At 34.6% G+C, this 14,701-nt stretch overlaps 1 protein-coding gene across 6 annotated transcripts in view; it reads right to left on the minus strand.

Moving 5' to 3' along the window:
* EXOC4 (exocyst complex component 4) overlaps positions 1-14,701 on the minus strand; it is a 953,704-nt gene that overhangs the window by 776,778 nt on the left and 162,225 nt on the right. For all 6 annotated transcript variants that reach the window (XM_037836132.1, XM_037836133.1, XM_037836135.1 and 3 more), the window contains one exon: positions 9,821-9,995. In XM_037836132.1, the coding sequence (XP_037692060.1) occupies positions 9,821-9,995 (175 nt within the window). The remainder of the gene's footprint in view (positions 1-9,820; positions 9,996-14,701) is intronic.

The raw sequence follows: 14,701 nt of genomic DNA on the forward strand, positions 1-14,701 counted from the left end.
GTTACTCCTATGCAAGCTTTGCCTAGATATGCCAAACAACCACATGATAAGCCCAAGTCAACAGTAGTCCCCCAAACCTTAAAGAATACCCTATCCAAGACTCTGTAAAAGTTTCACTCACTAAGTTTACTTGTCAGAAACTTAAATCCCTCAGAGTGCTCCTATGCCAGCTAAGTCCCAAAACCCAGAGGCAATAGCCTGTTCAAGAACATTAACTTGATGTGTTTCTTTTGCTTATAAAATTGACACTCCTTTTTAACATGAAAAGGTTAGAGTGGTCACTGCCTAAACAACCCTGAAGAACAGGAAAGTGATTAAACTAGAGGAAGGGGTAGCAACAGACAAGATGGAATTTAAGAAATGATTAGGAATACTGAATCTTTACATAATTTTCTTTTTCTTAGTTGCTAGGGTATTAGAATAGTTGGAAGGAGAGAACTGAAATGGTGGAAATGTAACCCATGGCATCCTTTGAAATTTTTTCTATAGCTATTTGTTAAACTGTAATTTGAAAGCCATATCTTTTTGTATATATGTTATATTTCACATGAAGGAAATAACTGAAACTATGGTACTATAATGCATAATAACTTTGAGAATTTCCTATATATCTACTTGCTAAATCATACTTTGAAAGATATTATCTTTTTGTATATGTTATATTTCATAATAAAGAACTGAAACTGTGGAATTGTAATCTGTGATATTCTTAGATTTGTTCTCTAACTACTTGTTAAATTGCTCATGGGAAGTTGTCACTTTTATGTACATATGTTTTATTCTACAACAAAAAAATATGACAAAAAAGCCAATCCATTTCTGGTATTTTGCATAATGGCAGCATTAGTAAACTAGAACAAGCAGATAAGCAAGGGGAGGGGGGAATAAATAGAGAGGAAAAGGGGAAAGGTATCATACCTTGACACAATCCAATTAAACACAATACATAAAATTGAACATTTTTCTATGTTAGACCTCTCACCTTATATTATTAGATGAGTTTTATGTCCTTTATTGTAAAATAATTTACGGCAATGATGTATGTCTGCATTAATATGAAATAGCAACAGTACTGTCAAGTGTATGATTTGGGAAAAAGTAACAGAAAGATACTGACATGAAATTTATACCCTTTTAGTGTCTTAACTACATCTTGACTACTTTCTCTTAAACTGTAAAATTTTGAGGGATCAATATTGTAGAAAACTAATGGAATGAAAACAATGGATCCATGATAAAAATAAGTCATTTAGAAAGATTAGTGGTGGCCTAGACCTTGGGGTGGAGCGGTGGATGGGGGGATGACTGCTAATGGGCAAGAGGTTTCTTTTTGGAGTGATGAAATGTTATAAAATTCGTTATGCTGATGGTTGCACAACTATATATATATATGTATATATATATATGTGTAAATATATATATATATATATACACATAAACACTAAACATCAAATCCTATACTTTAAAAGGATGAACTATATTGTATAACAGTAAATTATATTTCTGTAAAGCTGTTTAAAAAGTCATTCCATAACATGAAGATAGGATCCTCAAATCACTCATTTGAAACCACATGTGTGAAAGGTATAACTCATTTAAAAAGGGCAGAAACTCATTTTAAATCCTTTTTACATTTCCACTGTTAAATGTCTGATAGAACGTATAGCTTACAATCATTCATAATATGAGATAATGAGCTTTGTTTTCCAAACTGTAGACACTACATGGATTTCACAAATCAAGATAAGAAGAGTCTCAATAAATACTTATAAGAAAGGTATAATATCTTTGTTCATAACCAAAAGTAATTCATGATAGTATAATAAACCGGATGCTGATAGATTTAAAATTGTTAAGAATTTAGAACATTAATCCAAATTAGGCAAATATCAGCAATCATAAAAACTTACTCGTAAAGTATTGTTTAATTTTGCCAAGGTAGGATTATATAGTCCATAATATACTTTCTAGGGCTTTTTATATGTAAAAAGTACTATGATACAAATAATTCCATTTGATAATATTATAAATTCTAATAATGTCCACTATGTGTAATACTGGTTATTTTTATTAGTATTTCACAGTTCATCTCTTTCCACCCTTATACTTTTTTTAATAACTCAAATTTATTGAGATATATTCACATACCATGCAGTCATACAAAGTGTACAATTGTTCACAGTACCACCATATAGTTGTGCGTCCATCACCAAAATTAATTTTTGAACATTTTCATTACTACACACACAAAAGTAGTAAGAATAAAAATCAAAGTGAAAAAGAACAATTAAAATAAAAAGAACACTGGTGGTTTTTGTTTTTTTTTTTTGTGCCCCCGTTTTTCTACTCATCCATCCATACACTGGACAAAGGGGACTGTGATCCATATGGCTTTCCCAGTCACACTGTTACCCCTCATATGCTACATTGTTATATGATCACCTTCAAGATTCAAGGGTTCTGGGTTGTAGTCTGATAGTTTCAGGTATTTACTGCTAGCTATTCCAATTCATTAGAACCTAAAAAGGGTTATCTATATTGTACATAAGAGTGCCCACCAGAGTGATCTCTCAGCTCCTTTTGGAATCTCTCAGACACTGACGCTTATTTCATTTCATTTCACTTCCCCCTTTTGGTCAAGAAGATGTTCTACATCACGATGCTGGATCACAGTCCACGTTGCAAAGTGTATTTACACCCCTGGGTGTCAAATCCCATGGTGGGGGGCAGTGATTTCATCTGCCAAGGTGGCTTAGTGAGAGAGAGAGGGCCACATGTGAGCAACAAAAACACATTCAGGAGGAGACACTTAGACACAATTATAAGCAGACCTAGCTTCTTCTTTGCCGTAACAGTCTTCCCAAGGGCAAGTCCCGTGATTAAGGGCTCAGCCCATTCAAACCACCAGTCCCCAATGTCTGTAAGCACATCAGCAACCATCAAGGTGGGAAAGCCCAACACCCCTGCATTCTCCCCCAGCAATGTTCACATTAGTGGTAGCATATATTTCTCTTTTTGTGCCTGGCTTATTTCGCTCAGCATTATGTCTTCAAGGTTCATCCAAGTTGTCATATGTTTCACAACATTGTTCCTTTTTACTGCTGCATAGTATTCCATTGTGTGTATATACCACATTTTATTTATCCACTCATCTGTTGAAGGACATTTGGGTTGTTTCCATCTCTTGGCAATTGTGAATAATGCTGCTATGAACATTGGCGTGCAGGTATCTGTTCGCATCACTGCTTTCAGATCTTCCGGGTACATACCGAGAAGTGCAATCGCCGGATCGAAGGGTAACTCTATATCTAGTTTTCTAAGGAACTGCCGGACTGTCTTCCAGAGTGGTTGAACCATTATATAGTCCCACCAACAATGAATAAGAGTTCCAATTTCTCCACATCCTCTCCAGCATTTGTAGTTTCCTGTTTGTTTAATGGCAGCCATTCTAAATGGTGTGAGATGGTATCTCGTTGTAGTCTTAATTTGCATCCCTTTAATAGCTAGTGAAGCTGAACATTTTTTCATGTGTTAATTGGCCATTTGTATTTCCCCCTCAGAGAACTATCTCTTCATATCTTCTGCCCATTTTATAATTGGGCTGTCTGTACTATTGTCAATGAGTTGTAGGATTTCTTTACATATGCAAGATATCAGTCTTTTGTTAGACACACAGTTTCCAAAAATTTCTTCCCATTCAGTTGGCTACCTCTTCACCTTTTTGACAAATTCCTTTGAGGTACAGAAACTTCTAAGCTTGAGGAGTTCCCATTTATCTATTTTTTCCTTTGTTGCTTGTGCTTTGAGTGTAAGGTCTAGGAAGTAACCTTCTAATACAAGATCTTGAAGATGTTTCCCTACATTATCTTCAAGGAGTTTTATGGTACTGTCTTTTATATTGAGGTCTTTGATCCACTTTGAGTTAATTATTGTGTAGAGTGTGAGGTAGGGGTCCTCTTTCATTCTTTTGGATATGGATATCCAACTCTCCCAGCCCCATTTGTTGAAAAGACCATTATGACTCAGTTCAGTGACTTTGGGGGCCTTATCAAAGATCAGTCGGCCATAGATCTGAGGGTCTATCTCTGAATTCTCAATTCAATTCCATTGATCTATGTGTCTATCTTTGTGCCGGTACCATGCTGTTTTGGCAACTGTGGCTTTATAATAAGCTTCAAAGTCAGGGAGTGTAAGTCCTCCCACTTCGTTTTTCTTTTTTAGAGTGTCTTTAGCAATTCGAGGCATCTTCCCTTTCCAAATAAATTTGATAACTAGCTTTTCCAAGTCTGCAAAGTAGGTTGTTGGAATTTTGATTGGGATTGCATTGAATCTGTAGATGAGTTTCGGTAGAATTGACATCTTGATGACATTTAGTCTTCCTATCCATGAACATGGAATATTTTTCCATCTTTTAAGGTCCCCTTCTATTTCTTTTAGTAGAGTTATGTAGTTTTCTTTGTATAGGTCTTTTACATCGTTGGTTAAGTTTATTTCCTAGGTACCTGATTTTTTTAGTTGCCATTGAAAATGTTATCTTTTCCTTGAGTGTCTCTTCACTTCTTTCCTTTCTAGCATATAGAAACATTACTGACTTATGTGCATTAATCTTGTATCCCACTATTTGCTAAATTTGTTTATTAGCTCCAGTAGCTATATAATCGATTTCTCAGGATTTTCCACATATAAGATCATATCATCTGCAAATAATGACAGTTTTACTTCTTCCTTCCCAATATGGATGCCTTTTATTTCTTTGTCTTGCCAGATTGCCCTGGCTAGCACTTCTAGCACAATGTTGAATAACAATGGTGACAACGGGCATCCTTGTCTTGTTCCTGATCTTAGAGGGAAGGCTTTCAGTCTCTCACCATTGAGTACTATGCTGGCTGTGGGTTTTTCATATATGCTCTTTATCATATTGAGGAAGTTTCCTTCAATCCCTACCTTTTGAAGTGTTTTTATCAAAAAGGGATGTTGGATTTTGTCAAATGCTTTTTCAGCATCTATTGAGATGATCATTTCATTTTTCTCTTTTGATTTGTTAATGTGTTGTATTACAGTGATTGATTTTCTTGTGTTGAACCATCCTTGCATGCTTGGAATGAACCCCACTTGGTCATGGTGTATGATTTTTTTAATTTGTGTTTGGATTCGATTTGCAAGTATTTTGTTGAGAATTTTTGCATCTATATTCATTAGAGAGACTGGCCTGTAGTTTTCCTTTTTTGTGACGAGATTGGCCTCTGGTTTCCTTTTTTGTGGCATCTTTGCCTGGTTTTGGTATTAGATTGATGTTAGCTTCATAAAATGTGTTAGGTAGTATTCCATTTTCTTCAATGTTTTGAAAGAGTTTAAGTAAGATTGGTGTCAGTTCTTTTTGGAAAGTTTGGTAGAATTCTCCTGTGAAGCCATCTGGCTCTGGGCATTTATTTGTGGGAAGTTTTTTGATGACTGATTGGATGTCTGCTTGTGATTGGTTTGTTGAGGTCTATTTCTTCTCTGGTCAGTCTAGGTTGTTCATTTGTTTCCAGGAAACTGTCCATTTCCTCTACATTATCCGGTTTGTTGGCCCACAGTTGTCCATAGTATCCTCTTATAATTTTTTTAATTTCTTCGGGATCTGCAATATTGTCACCTTTCTCACTCATTATTTTGTTTATATGGATCTTCTCTCTTTTTCATTTTGTCAGTCTAGATAGGGGCTTGTCAATCTTGTTGATCTTCTCAGAGAACCAACTCTTGGTGTTATTTATTCTCTGTATTGTTTTTTTGTTCTCTATGTCATTTATTTCTGCTTTAATCCTTATTATTTATTTTCTTCTACTTGGTTAAGGATTAATTTGCTGTTCATTTTCTAGCTTCTTCAGTTGCTCCATTAGTTCTGTGATTTTAGCTCTTTCTTCCTTTTTGATGTATGCGTTTAGTGCTATAAAATTCCCCCTCAGTACCACTTTCACTGCATGCCATAGGTTTTGATATGTTGCGTTCTCATTTTCATTTGCAATTTCTCTTGCTATTTCTTCTTTAATCCACTGATTGTTTAGGAGTGTGTTGTTTAACCTCTATGTATTTGTGAATTTTCTAAGTCTCTCGTGGTTATTGACTTCTAATTGTATTCCACCCTTATACTTTTAACCATTATCTTCATATTTAGAGTGTGTGTTTTAAACTCCAAGTGAGAAACTTGTATTAAAAAGGGAGGGTGCATGCTTAAAAATTGCCACTGTCATAAAAGGAAAAGAAATGTGGTGTAAATAGTCAGGCTTAAAAGAATCTAAAAAGACATGAAAAATAAATGCAATACCTGAACCTAGACTGGATTCTCTTCTGGAGGTAAAAAAGCTGTTATATAGAATATTATTTGCTCAACTGAAAAAATAACTGTAAAAAAATAACAGAATACAGAAAGCAGACTAGAAAATTTACTCTCAAATTGTTCAGAAAAAAAAATTGTGCATGGATAAATAAGTAAGTAGAGAGAGAGAGAGAAAACAGATGATAAAGTGGTATAATGTTAACAGCAGATGAATTTAGATAAAGAGGTTTATGGATGCTTTTTGTACTATTCGTATTCTTAAAACTACAGAAAGTTTGAAATTACTTCAAAATAAAAAATATTAATAAAATACAACTTTTGTAAATAGCATGGTCGTGTCTTGCATTTTTAAAAACCAATCTGACAATCTCTGCTTTTTAACTGAAGCTTTTAGTTCATTTACATTTAATGTATGTAATGATCTACCTACATTATTTATACATGGTATAAATAAAACATTTTGCTATTTGTTTTCTATTTGCCCTATCTTTTATTTGTTCCTCTAATTCCTTTCTTGCTTTCTTTTGGAGTAATCAAATATTTATTCAATTTCATCCCCTCTTCTAGGTTTTTAGCTATCATCTGTTACATAATTTTATTGGTTGCTCTAGGGATTAAAATATACATTCCTATCTCATCACAGTCTACCTGGAAAATTTTATCACTTCATGTACAACATAAAAACCTGATACCACTACAGTTTCATTTTCCCTGTTCACATCCTTTCTGCTATTATCATCACAGATTTTAATTCCAAATATATTATAAAGCCCAGATATATTATTATTGTTTCTGCTTTAAACAATTACATTTTAAAGAAATTAAGAAATGAGAAAGAAATATTTTATTTTCACCCAGATATTTGCCTTTTCTGGCCCTCTTTATTTTTCCTGTAGGTCTGAGTTACCAACTGGTTTGATTTTTCCTTCAGCTTGAAAATTTCCCATAACATTTCTTGAAGTGCAGATCTAGTAGTTACAAATTCTTAGAGGTTTTGTTCATCTGGAAATGTCTCTACTGTCATTTCAAAGGATACTTTTGGTTAATATAAAATTCTAGATTAACTAGTTTATAGTTTTTTCTAGCACTTTAAAGAAGGCATATATTTTCCTAGCTTGCATTGTTCCTGGCGAGAAGTCAGTGATAATTCTTAGCACTGTTCCCCTCTAGGCAATGCATCTTTTTAAATATTTTTCTTTATTTTTGGCTTTTAGGGACCTGAAAAAAGACATCCTTAGGTGTGGTTTTCTTTGTGTTGATCTTTCTACGGATTTTTTGAGTTTCTTGGATCTGTGGTTTATGTTTTTCATTAACTTAGGAAATTTTTGGTCATTCTTTCTTCCAATATTTTCTTTCTGCTTAATTTCTCTCTACCTTTCCCTTCATGACCTGCAGCTACCCAAATGTTAGACTGCATATTTTCCCACAGGACAATGATGCTCTGTTCAGTTTTCTTTTCAGTCTATTTTCTTCTCCCAGGGCTTTTGTTTAAATGGTTTATATTGATCTGTCTTCAAATTCAGTGATCCTTTCTTCTGAAATATGGAATCTGCTGGTATATCCATCTAGAGAAATTTTCATTTCACACAATAATTTCTATCAATTATTTTCTTCTGCTTACAAGTCACATTTTCCTGACTTTTCACAAGTAGACTAATTGTATGCTGGACATTGTGGATGATTATCTGGATTATATTATCTGTCTTTATAGTGGAGTTTTGTTAATTTGCAGTCTCAGGATTCCTGATACCACAGAGACTTGGTTTACAGCTTTGTTATGAGGAATCTAGAGTAACCTTTCCTCCTCTAGTACTAACAGCCCTAGGACATTATTCCTAGGCATGATCTCTCTGAGGTTACAACTGAGAGCACAGGACATTCAGTGATTTCTCTCCACATTGGCTGGTCTGAACTCCAACATTTCCCAGCATCATGCAACTTCTGGAATCTCCATTTACCTCATGGTTCCCAGCAGCTGTTTTCTACCAGGTTTTATAGCATGCACAGTTTAGTATTTGACCAAAGGCATAATGGGACTCTCTGCAGATTTCTGGGGCTCTTTCTGTATGCAAGTCCATCTCTCTAATATCCTTCCCACAAATTCTAGCTACCTCCCCAGCCCCAGACTCTGATCTCTGCTTCTTTGCCCATGCTTCTCTTCCTATGCCTTTTGAACGTGTCCCCAACAGTTAAGCTAGAATGAATGTGGAGCTCACTTCATGTGCTTCCCTTCTCTCAAGATCACAGACAGCCCTGTGCTGTCTGAAAATAGCTGCTTCATATATCCAATCCAGTTTTACATTTGCTTATAGCAGTAGGTAACTTCATTAAGGCAAGAACCAAAAGCAGCTAATAATATTTTTGAAATAACTTAAAAATCCATTATCTCATTTCACACTTAAAATAAGCACATAATGTGAGAGGCACATAATATTTCCATTTGACAGATTAGCAAACCAAGATACAAAGAAGTTAAATAACCAGCTTCCAAGCAACAAAGATATTTTATTCATAACACAAATATCCATCAGGCACTACTATAGACACACGGTTGACATAACCATTTTAAAAAGAGCTCAGGACTTCAAAAGGAATTTCTATTGAATCTCAACAACAAAGCACACAGACTGCACCAAAAAAAAGAAAGAAAAAAAAAAAAAGCCTAATGAATAGTCAAAAATCATTCAATCCATAAGAGTAAGTAAGCATATTCTCTGAGAAACAGCTATAATTTACATTCATTATATATTTTCTCTTGTAAAGACTTCTGTTTCCCATGCAACTAATTTCATTTCTACATAGTGATATTTTTCCATGTCCCACATACACTTAATTTTTTTTTCATTTTAGTCAGATACTTGCTAACCACCTCACTTCTATTTAGCTATGTTAAACTTGCTTAAGCTAACTCTTAATTGTATTCCAAATTTTCACTGGCCAAATCAAATATATTTTCCCAGAACATGTGGAGAAATAAAATACAATTTGTAAATACTATCAAAGAAGCATCATATCAAACAATATCATTTCTCCAATCTCTGACAAACCAATCAGTGATATATTTATAGCTTACAGATCTATTCTTAATCCTCAAAATAAGCTCTTGACCTGTTATTTAATCAATATATGCAAAAGTTGACTATAGGAAAATGGTCAATAAAAGTAAGGTAAATATATGTTTATAAAATGGTGTTTAAGAACATTTTAATATTTATTATCTTAATATATGACTAATTCCACTGGTTTAACGTTCATTATAACGTGCAAACCAGATACTGCACATCATTGGTAACTACATATTGAGAATCTTTTTCCTATTTTTAATATTTACAAAACAGTTTGCTTAAAGGTTTTTTGAAGGTGATAGAAGTTCACATCAGCCTTTCCATGGAAAAATTACTTTCTCAACTTGTTTATCATTTTTAACGTAAATTTTAGGTGACTGATTATTTTTCTAAATTGTTATTCAGAATCAAGATGACACCCTTTATAAAAGGGTCTTACCTGCAGGACATCTTGGATCTTCACCCATACATCTGCCATATCATACAATTTAATATCTTCCTGTTGAGTCAATGCAGGCACAACAGTCTGCTGCAGATATCCCAGGACCACAGAGTGTGCAGTGGCTACAGCGTTAAACTTGTCAAACAGCAACTCCAGCAGTTCTAGAAGTAACCTATTAATAAAAACAAAAATAAAGAGAGAAGATTTACACACAGAGAGATGGTTTACACTGACCTCCAGGAAAAGGATAAAATTAAATCTAAGTAGCATACTATAATGTAAACTGCACAAAAGTTAGATTTCAAAAGATTTTATTTCAAACAATTGTATAATATAAGCAACTTTTCTTATCTGAGTCTTACTTTCCTCTGTCATAAAATGGAAATGATGTAAGAATTTAAAAGCCAACTGTAAAGTCCCAAGACCAGCAGTACCAGTTCTAGAAACACATTTGTTTCCTTTTAAACATATTTCAGTGAAATACAATACTACTACTCCATATTCACATAGGCAATTTCTCCCAGACACTGAAGCAGTCTTTCAGACAACAGTTCAGATGTTACACAGAATGTGCTACTCCCTGGCAATAAATTGAACACTTTGGTAAGGATATTAATCCTTTTAGTCATGGAAAGCTGTGCTTACTTTGATTGAAATGTATGGCCGAAGTTTTGCCTGGGGTAAAAAAAATACGCACCTGCCAAGCAGTCTGACTGTCACCACAGGGAGCGGCTTAGACATCCAAGTTATCTCATTTATCACAGTAAGATACGCTGGGAACATATTATTACATTGATTTTATATACTCAAGGACACAAAATGAGGTTGCAAGGGAGTGGGGCCTAGAACAAACTTGATTTCCATATCAGTGTATTTAGCCCCCAACCTCTTACTACAGTTCTGGAATTTAGATGTATATTTACAGAAAGCGTAGAGCTTTATTTCGCAGATATAAAGTAATCCCTCTACCACCAAGCCTAAAGTATTACTGAGCACCCAGGCCTGGAATCTTCTGTTCTTCCTCTCAACTTATATAGTATTTTATCCCAATTTTAAGAAAATTAGCATATGTGGCTTTGAATTAGGGTAATATTTATTTATATGTATTCTATATATTTTACCCCTCTTCTCCAGAGTTACTCTTTCAGCGTAGGCACTGCTTTACACAACTGTGTATACTTCAGAGCACTTAAAAACAGTGATCAGCAAATATTTGTTGAATGAATTTAATGTGCCTACCATGAACATATAGAAAACATATGAAAGTATGAAAATTTGGAATGTGAACTTTATTGTGGCTCTTGGTTCATAATTCCTAAAAAGATTTCAGAACCAACCTGGATAGAAACACGAAAGCAAAAGAGCTTGTCAGCAGGGTTAATTAACGAGATTATATTACCATAAATAAAAGGTTATAACTATAATCTCATTAAAATGCACAGCACATTATCTATTCCTATGGCTTCTTTACTGCCCAATTATTAAAGTTAATGTGCCAACGTGACAGCCCATTTTATCTTATGCTAAAACCTTAATGTCTATTTGACATTGTAATTTAGATGACACAGAATCAATAGAAATTTATGTAGCGCTTATAGTCTAGGTTGTACATAAATAATCTAGAAATACAAATTGTATTTGTAAATAGGAGCCATTCTACCCTTTTGAATGACAAGTTGTCCTTTATCTTTTAAAGGTCAGTTCATATTTATATTCACATGTACCTAAAACAATTCTGCATTCTCATCTGTGTTACTAGAGAACTACTCAAATATCAGCAGAGAGGTACAAAGTACTGGAAGATGTGTCTAAACATAACAGCTCAAACAGTTAATTCAGTAGAGAGAAATAATCTGTATAAAATTTGTATCTAACATCACACAGAGTAAACAACTGATTAAGTGAAGATTTTGTCTTTCAAATAATAATTTACATTGCATATGATGCTTATGGCTCCCAAATATCAATCCACAGACTGCATGTACTTTTCAGTGGCATGTAGAAAAATAAGAACCATATGCTGATTTTCACAAGGTAAATTTACTTAATTTTATATTTTTGTATTCTCTTAGTAGGAAAATCTCAGTTATTTTCCATCCTAATGGCAGCTCTGTTTCCAAATGTCCTTACTTGGCAAAATTAAAACTTAATAACCTTATGTTATAACCCAACATTTTTTTAGTTCATATTGATCCATGATGTGCATTAGTAGCTATAATACTGCATGACCAGCAATAACGCAGAAAACTCTAGAAGGACAAGATGCTCCTCTGAACTGAGGGGTGCTGCTATCTGGCCATCTCTGGGGCCACTGAGTTCCATGACTACACACTTTGTCAGTAAAAGACAGGTTTGTAATTCAAGAGCAGCTCTGCAATCAGGGGCAGTGCTCCATTTAAAAAAGAGGCCAATGGGGAATTGAGATGGAAGATAGGATCCATGGTATCAGCTAACACCATGAAATAGTACTCCCTTGAAATGCCAACACAGTGTCAGCCTCTGCCAGTCCTGGAGACGCAAGGCCAAGATAGGCATGTTCCTACAGAGTGGCAATCATAACCACAAGACAGGCTACGTGGGGGAAGAAAAGAGGAGAGGTGTAATAGTAGCTAGCAAGAGACAAGCCAAAAATGAGAGGACTCTACTTGCAGCACTGCCTAGTTTGAGCTATACATCCATTTTAAGCAGAGGAAAGTTCTTCTCTATTCTACCATAGCACAATCTCGGCAATATTAATAAAACCTACAGCTGCAACATCAAAATTAAAACTTTCGTGCTGCAAATGATACCATCAAGAAAGTATAGACATCCCACAAATGGGAGAAAATATTTGCAAATCATTTATCTGATAAAGGACTAGTATCCAGAACATATATAATGTTTTTATAACTCAGCAATAAAAACACAAATAAACAAATTTTAAAATGGGCAATGGTTTTGAACACATATTTTCCCAAGGAAGATATATGAATGACCAAAGAGCACATGAAAAGATGCTCAATAGCAGTAGCCATCAGAGAAATGCAAATCAAAACCACAGTGAGATATCACTTCACACACACTAGAATGGCTATAATAAAAAAATACAGACAATAACAAGTGTTGGCTATGATACAGAAAAACCGGAACCCTCATACGTAGTCACTGCTAGTGGGAATGTAAATGGCGCAGCCACTTTGGGAAACAGTATGGCAGTTCCTCAAAAAGTTAAAACACAGAGTTACAATACAAAATAAAAACATAAATTCATCCAAAGACTTGTAAACAAACAACCCAAATGTCCATCAACTAATCAAAATGCAGTATATCTATACAATGGAATATTATTAAGCAATAAAAAGGAATGACGTTCTGATACTGTTATGACATAGATGAACCTTGAAAACACTGCAAAAGTAAAAGAAGGTAATCACAAAAGACTACATATTATATGATTCAATTGATATGAAATGATCAGAAAAGGCAAATTTATAGAGACAGGAAATAGATTTGTGGTTACTTAGAGGTGGGTGTTGACTGCTAACATATACAGGATTTCTTTTAGAGGAGACACAATGTTCTGGAATTAGTTGTGATAACTGCACACTCTGTGAAGACACTAAGAACCACTAAAGTGTACACTTTAAATGGTTGAATTTTATGATACTGTGATTTATATCTCAATAAAGCTGTTCAAAAATAAAAAAAAAAACACAGCAGCTGTGGCTCTCAGTGAGGATAGTGAAGGTCCAACACCTCCTCCAAGGTGAAGAGGGAATATACAGAGCAGTGAACAAAGGACCTCAGCGTCTCCAAACCTGAAGCATCATGCAAGATGATTCCTTTGAATTGTTTCCACCAGGAGGATGATAACTTTTCTCTTTTGGTTCCTTTGCTTTTTCTGTCTTACATAACTAATGGGTAAGAAACAAAAGATGTACATTTTTTCGCAGCATTGACATTCCCTAATGGTTCAATTATGGAAAAAATCTCTCAACTTCTCTAAGTGTCCTAATTTGTAAAAACAAAGTAATAATACAAGTTCTGGGAGTTTCACAGAGCTGCTGCAAGAATCAAATTATGAAATGGACAGAATTAGCTGAAGTGAAGGGTCAGTATTAAAATAGGGAGGAGTCTGAGATTCCTTTGTCTGGTTTCTGGCTTGAGCAACTCTGAAGAAAATGATTCCCTTTCCTGATAGAGAATTAAAGATGAAATAAACTTTGGGAGGATAGATGGTGGGTTTAGATCTGGAAGTGTTAAGTTTAAAAGGAGTTATGTCCTTACATATTTGGCTATTCAAGTCTGGAGCTCAAGAGACAGACTGACATTGAAAATTTTTAAAATGATAAATATCTGAGAGAATGAGATCACTCAGGAAGAATACACAGAAAAAGAAAAGCAAGGTCCAGAACTAACACTCAAAGAAACTGCAGCATTTAAAGGATGGTTACGAAGTGGCTAGAGAAAAAGAAGGAAGCCATGAGGGTAAGTTTTAGAAGGGAAGGGAGAAGAGAACATCAACAGAGTCAAAGGCTAGCTACACGGAGGTCATGTAAGGTAAAGGCAAGGAAATTTACAACAAAGAGCTTCCCAGTGACCTTGGCAAGAACAATTTCAGTGGCATATTGGAAGATGAACTTGGCATTGGGATGAGGAGTGAAATGCTAATAATAAAGAAGGAAGAGGGGAAACAAACAAAGTCAAGCATACATTTTTCAAAGGTACACCATTCCTCACCAACATATACAATTCCCTTAAAAAAAAAAAAAAAAGATGATGATGACAAATACTATCCTCTGACGAATCAAAGAATAAAAGAAATTAGGAATCATTCACATAACGAGACATAAACCTGTACCAGTCTAGCACAATTTAAAGCTACTAGAAATAAACTGA

The sequence above is a fragment of the Choloepus didactylus genome, chromosome 5 (assembly GCF_015220235.1).
Source record: "Choloepus didactylus isolate mChoDid1 chromosome 5, mChoDid1.pri, whole genome shotgun sequence".
Lineage (NCBI taxonomy): Eukaryota > Metazoa > Chordata > Mammalia > Pilosa > Megalonychidae > Choloepus > Choloepus didactylus.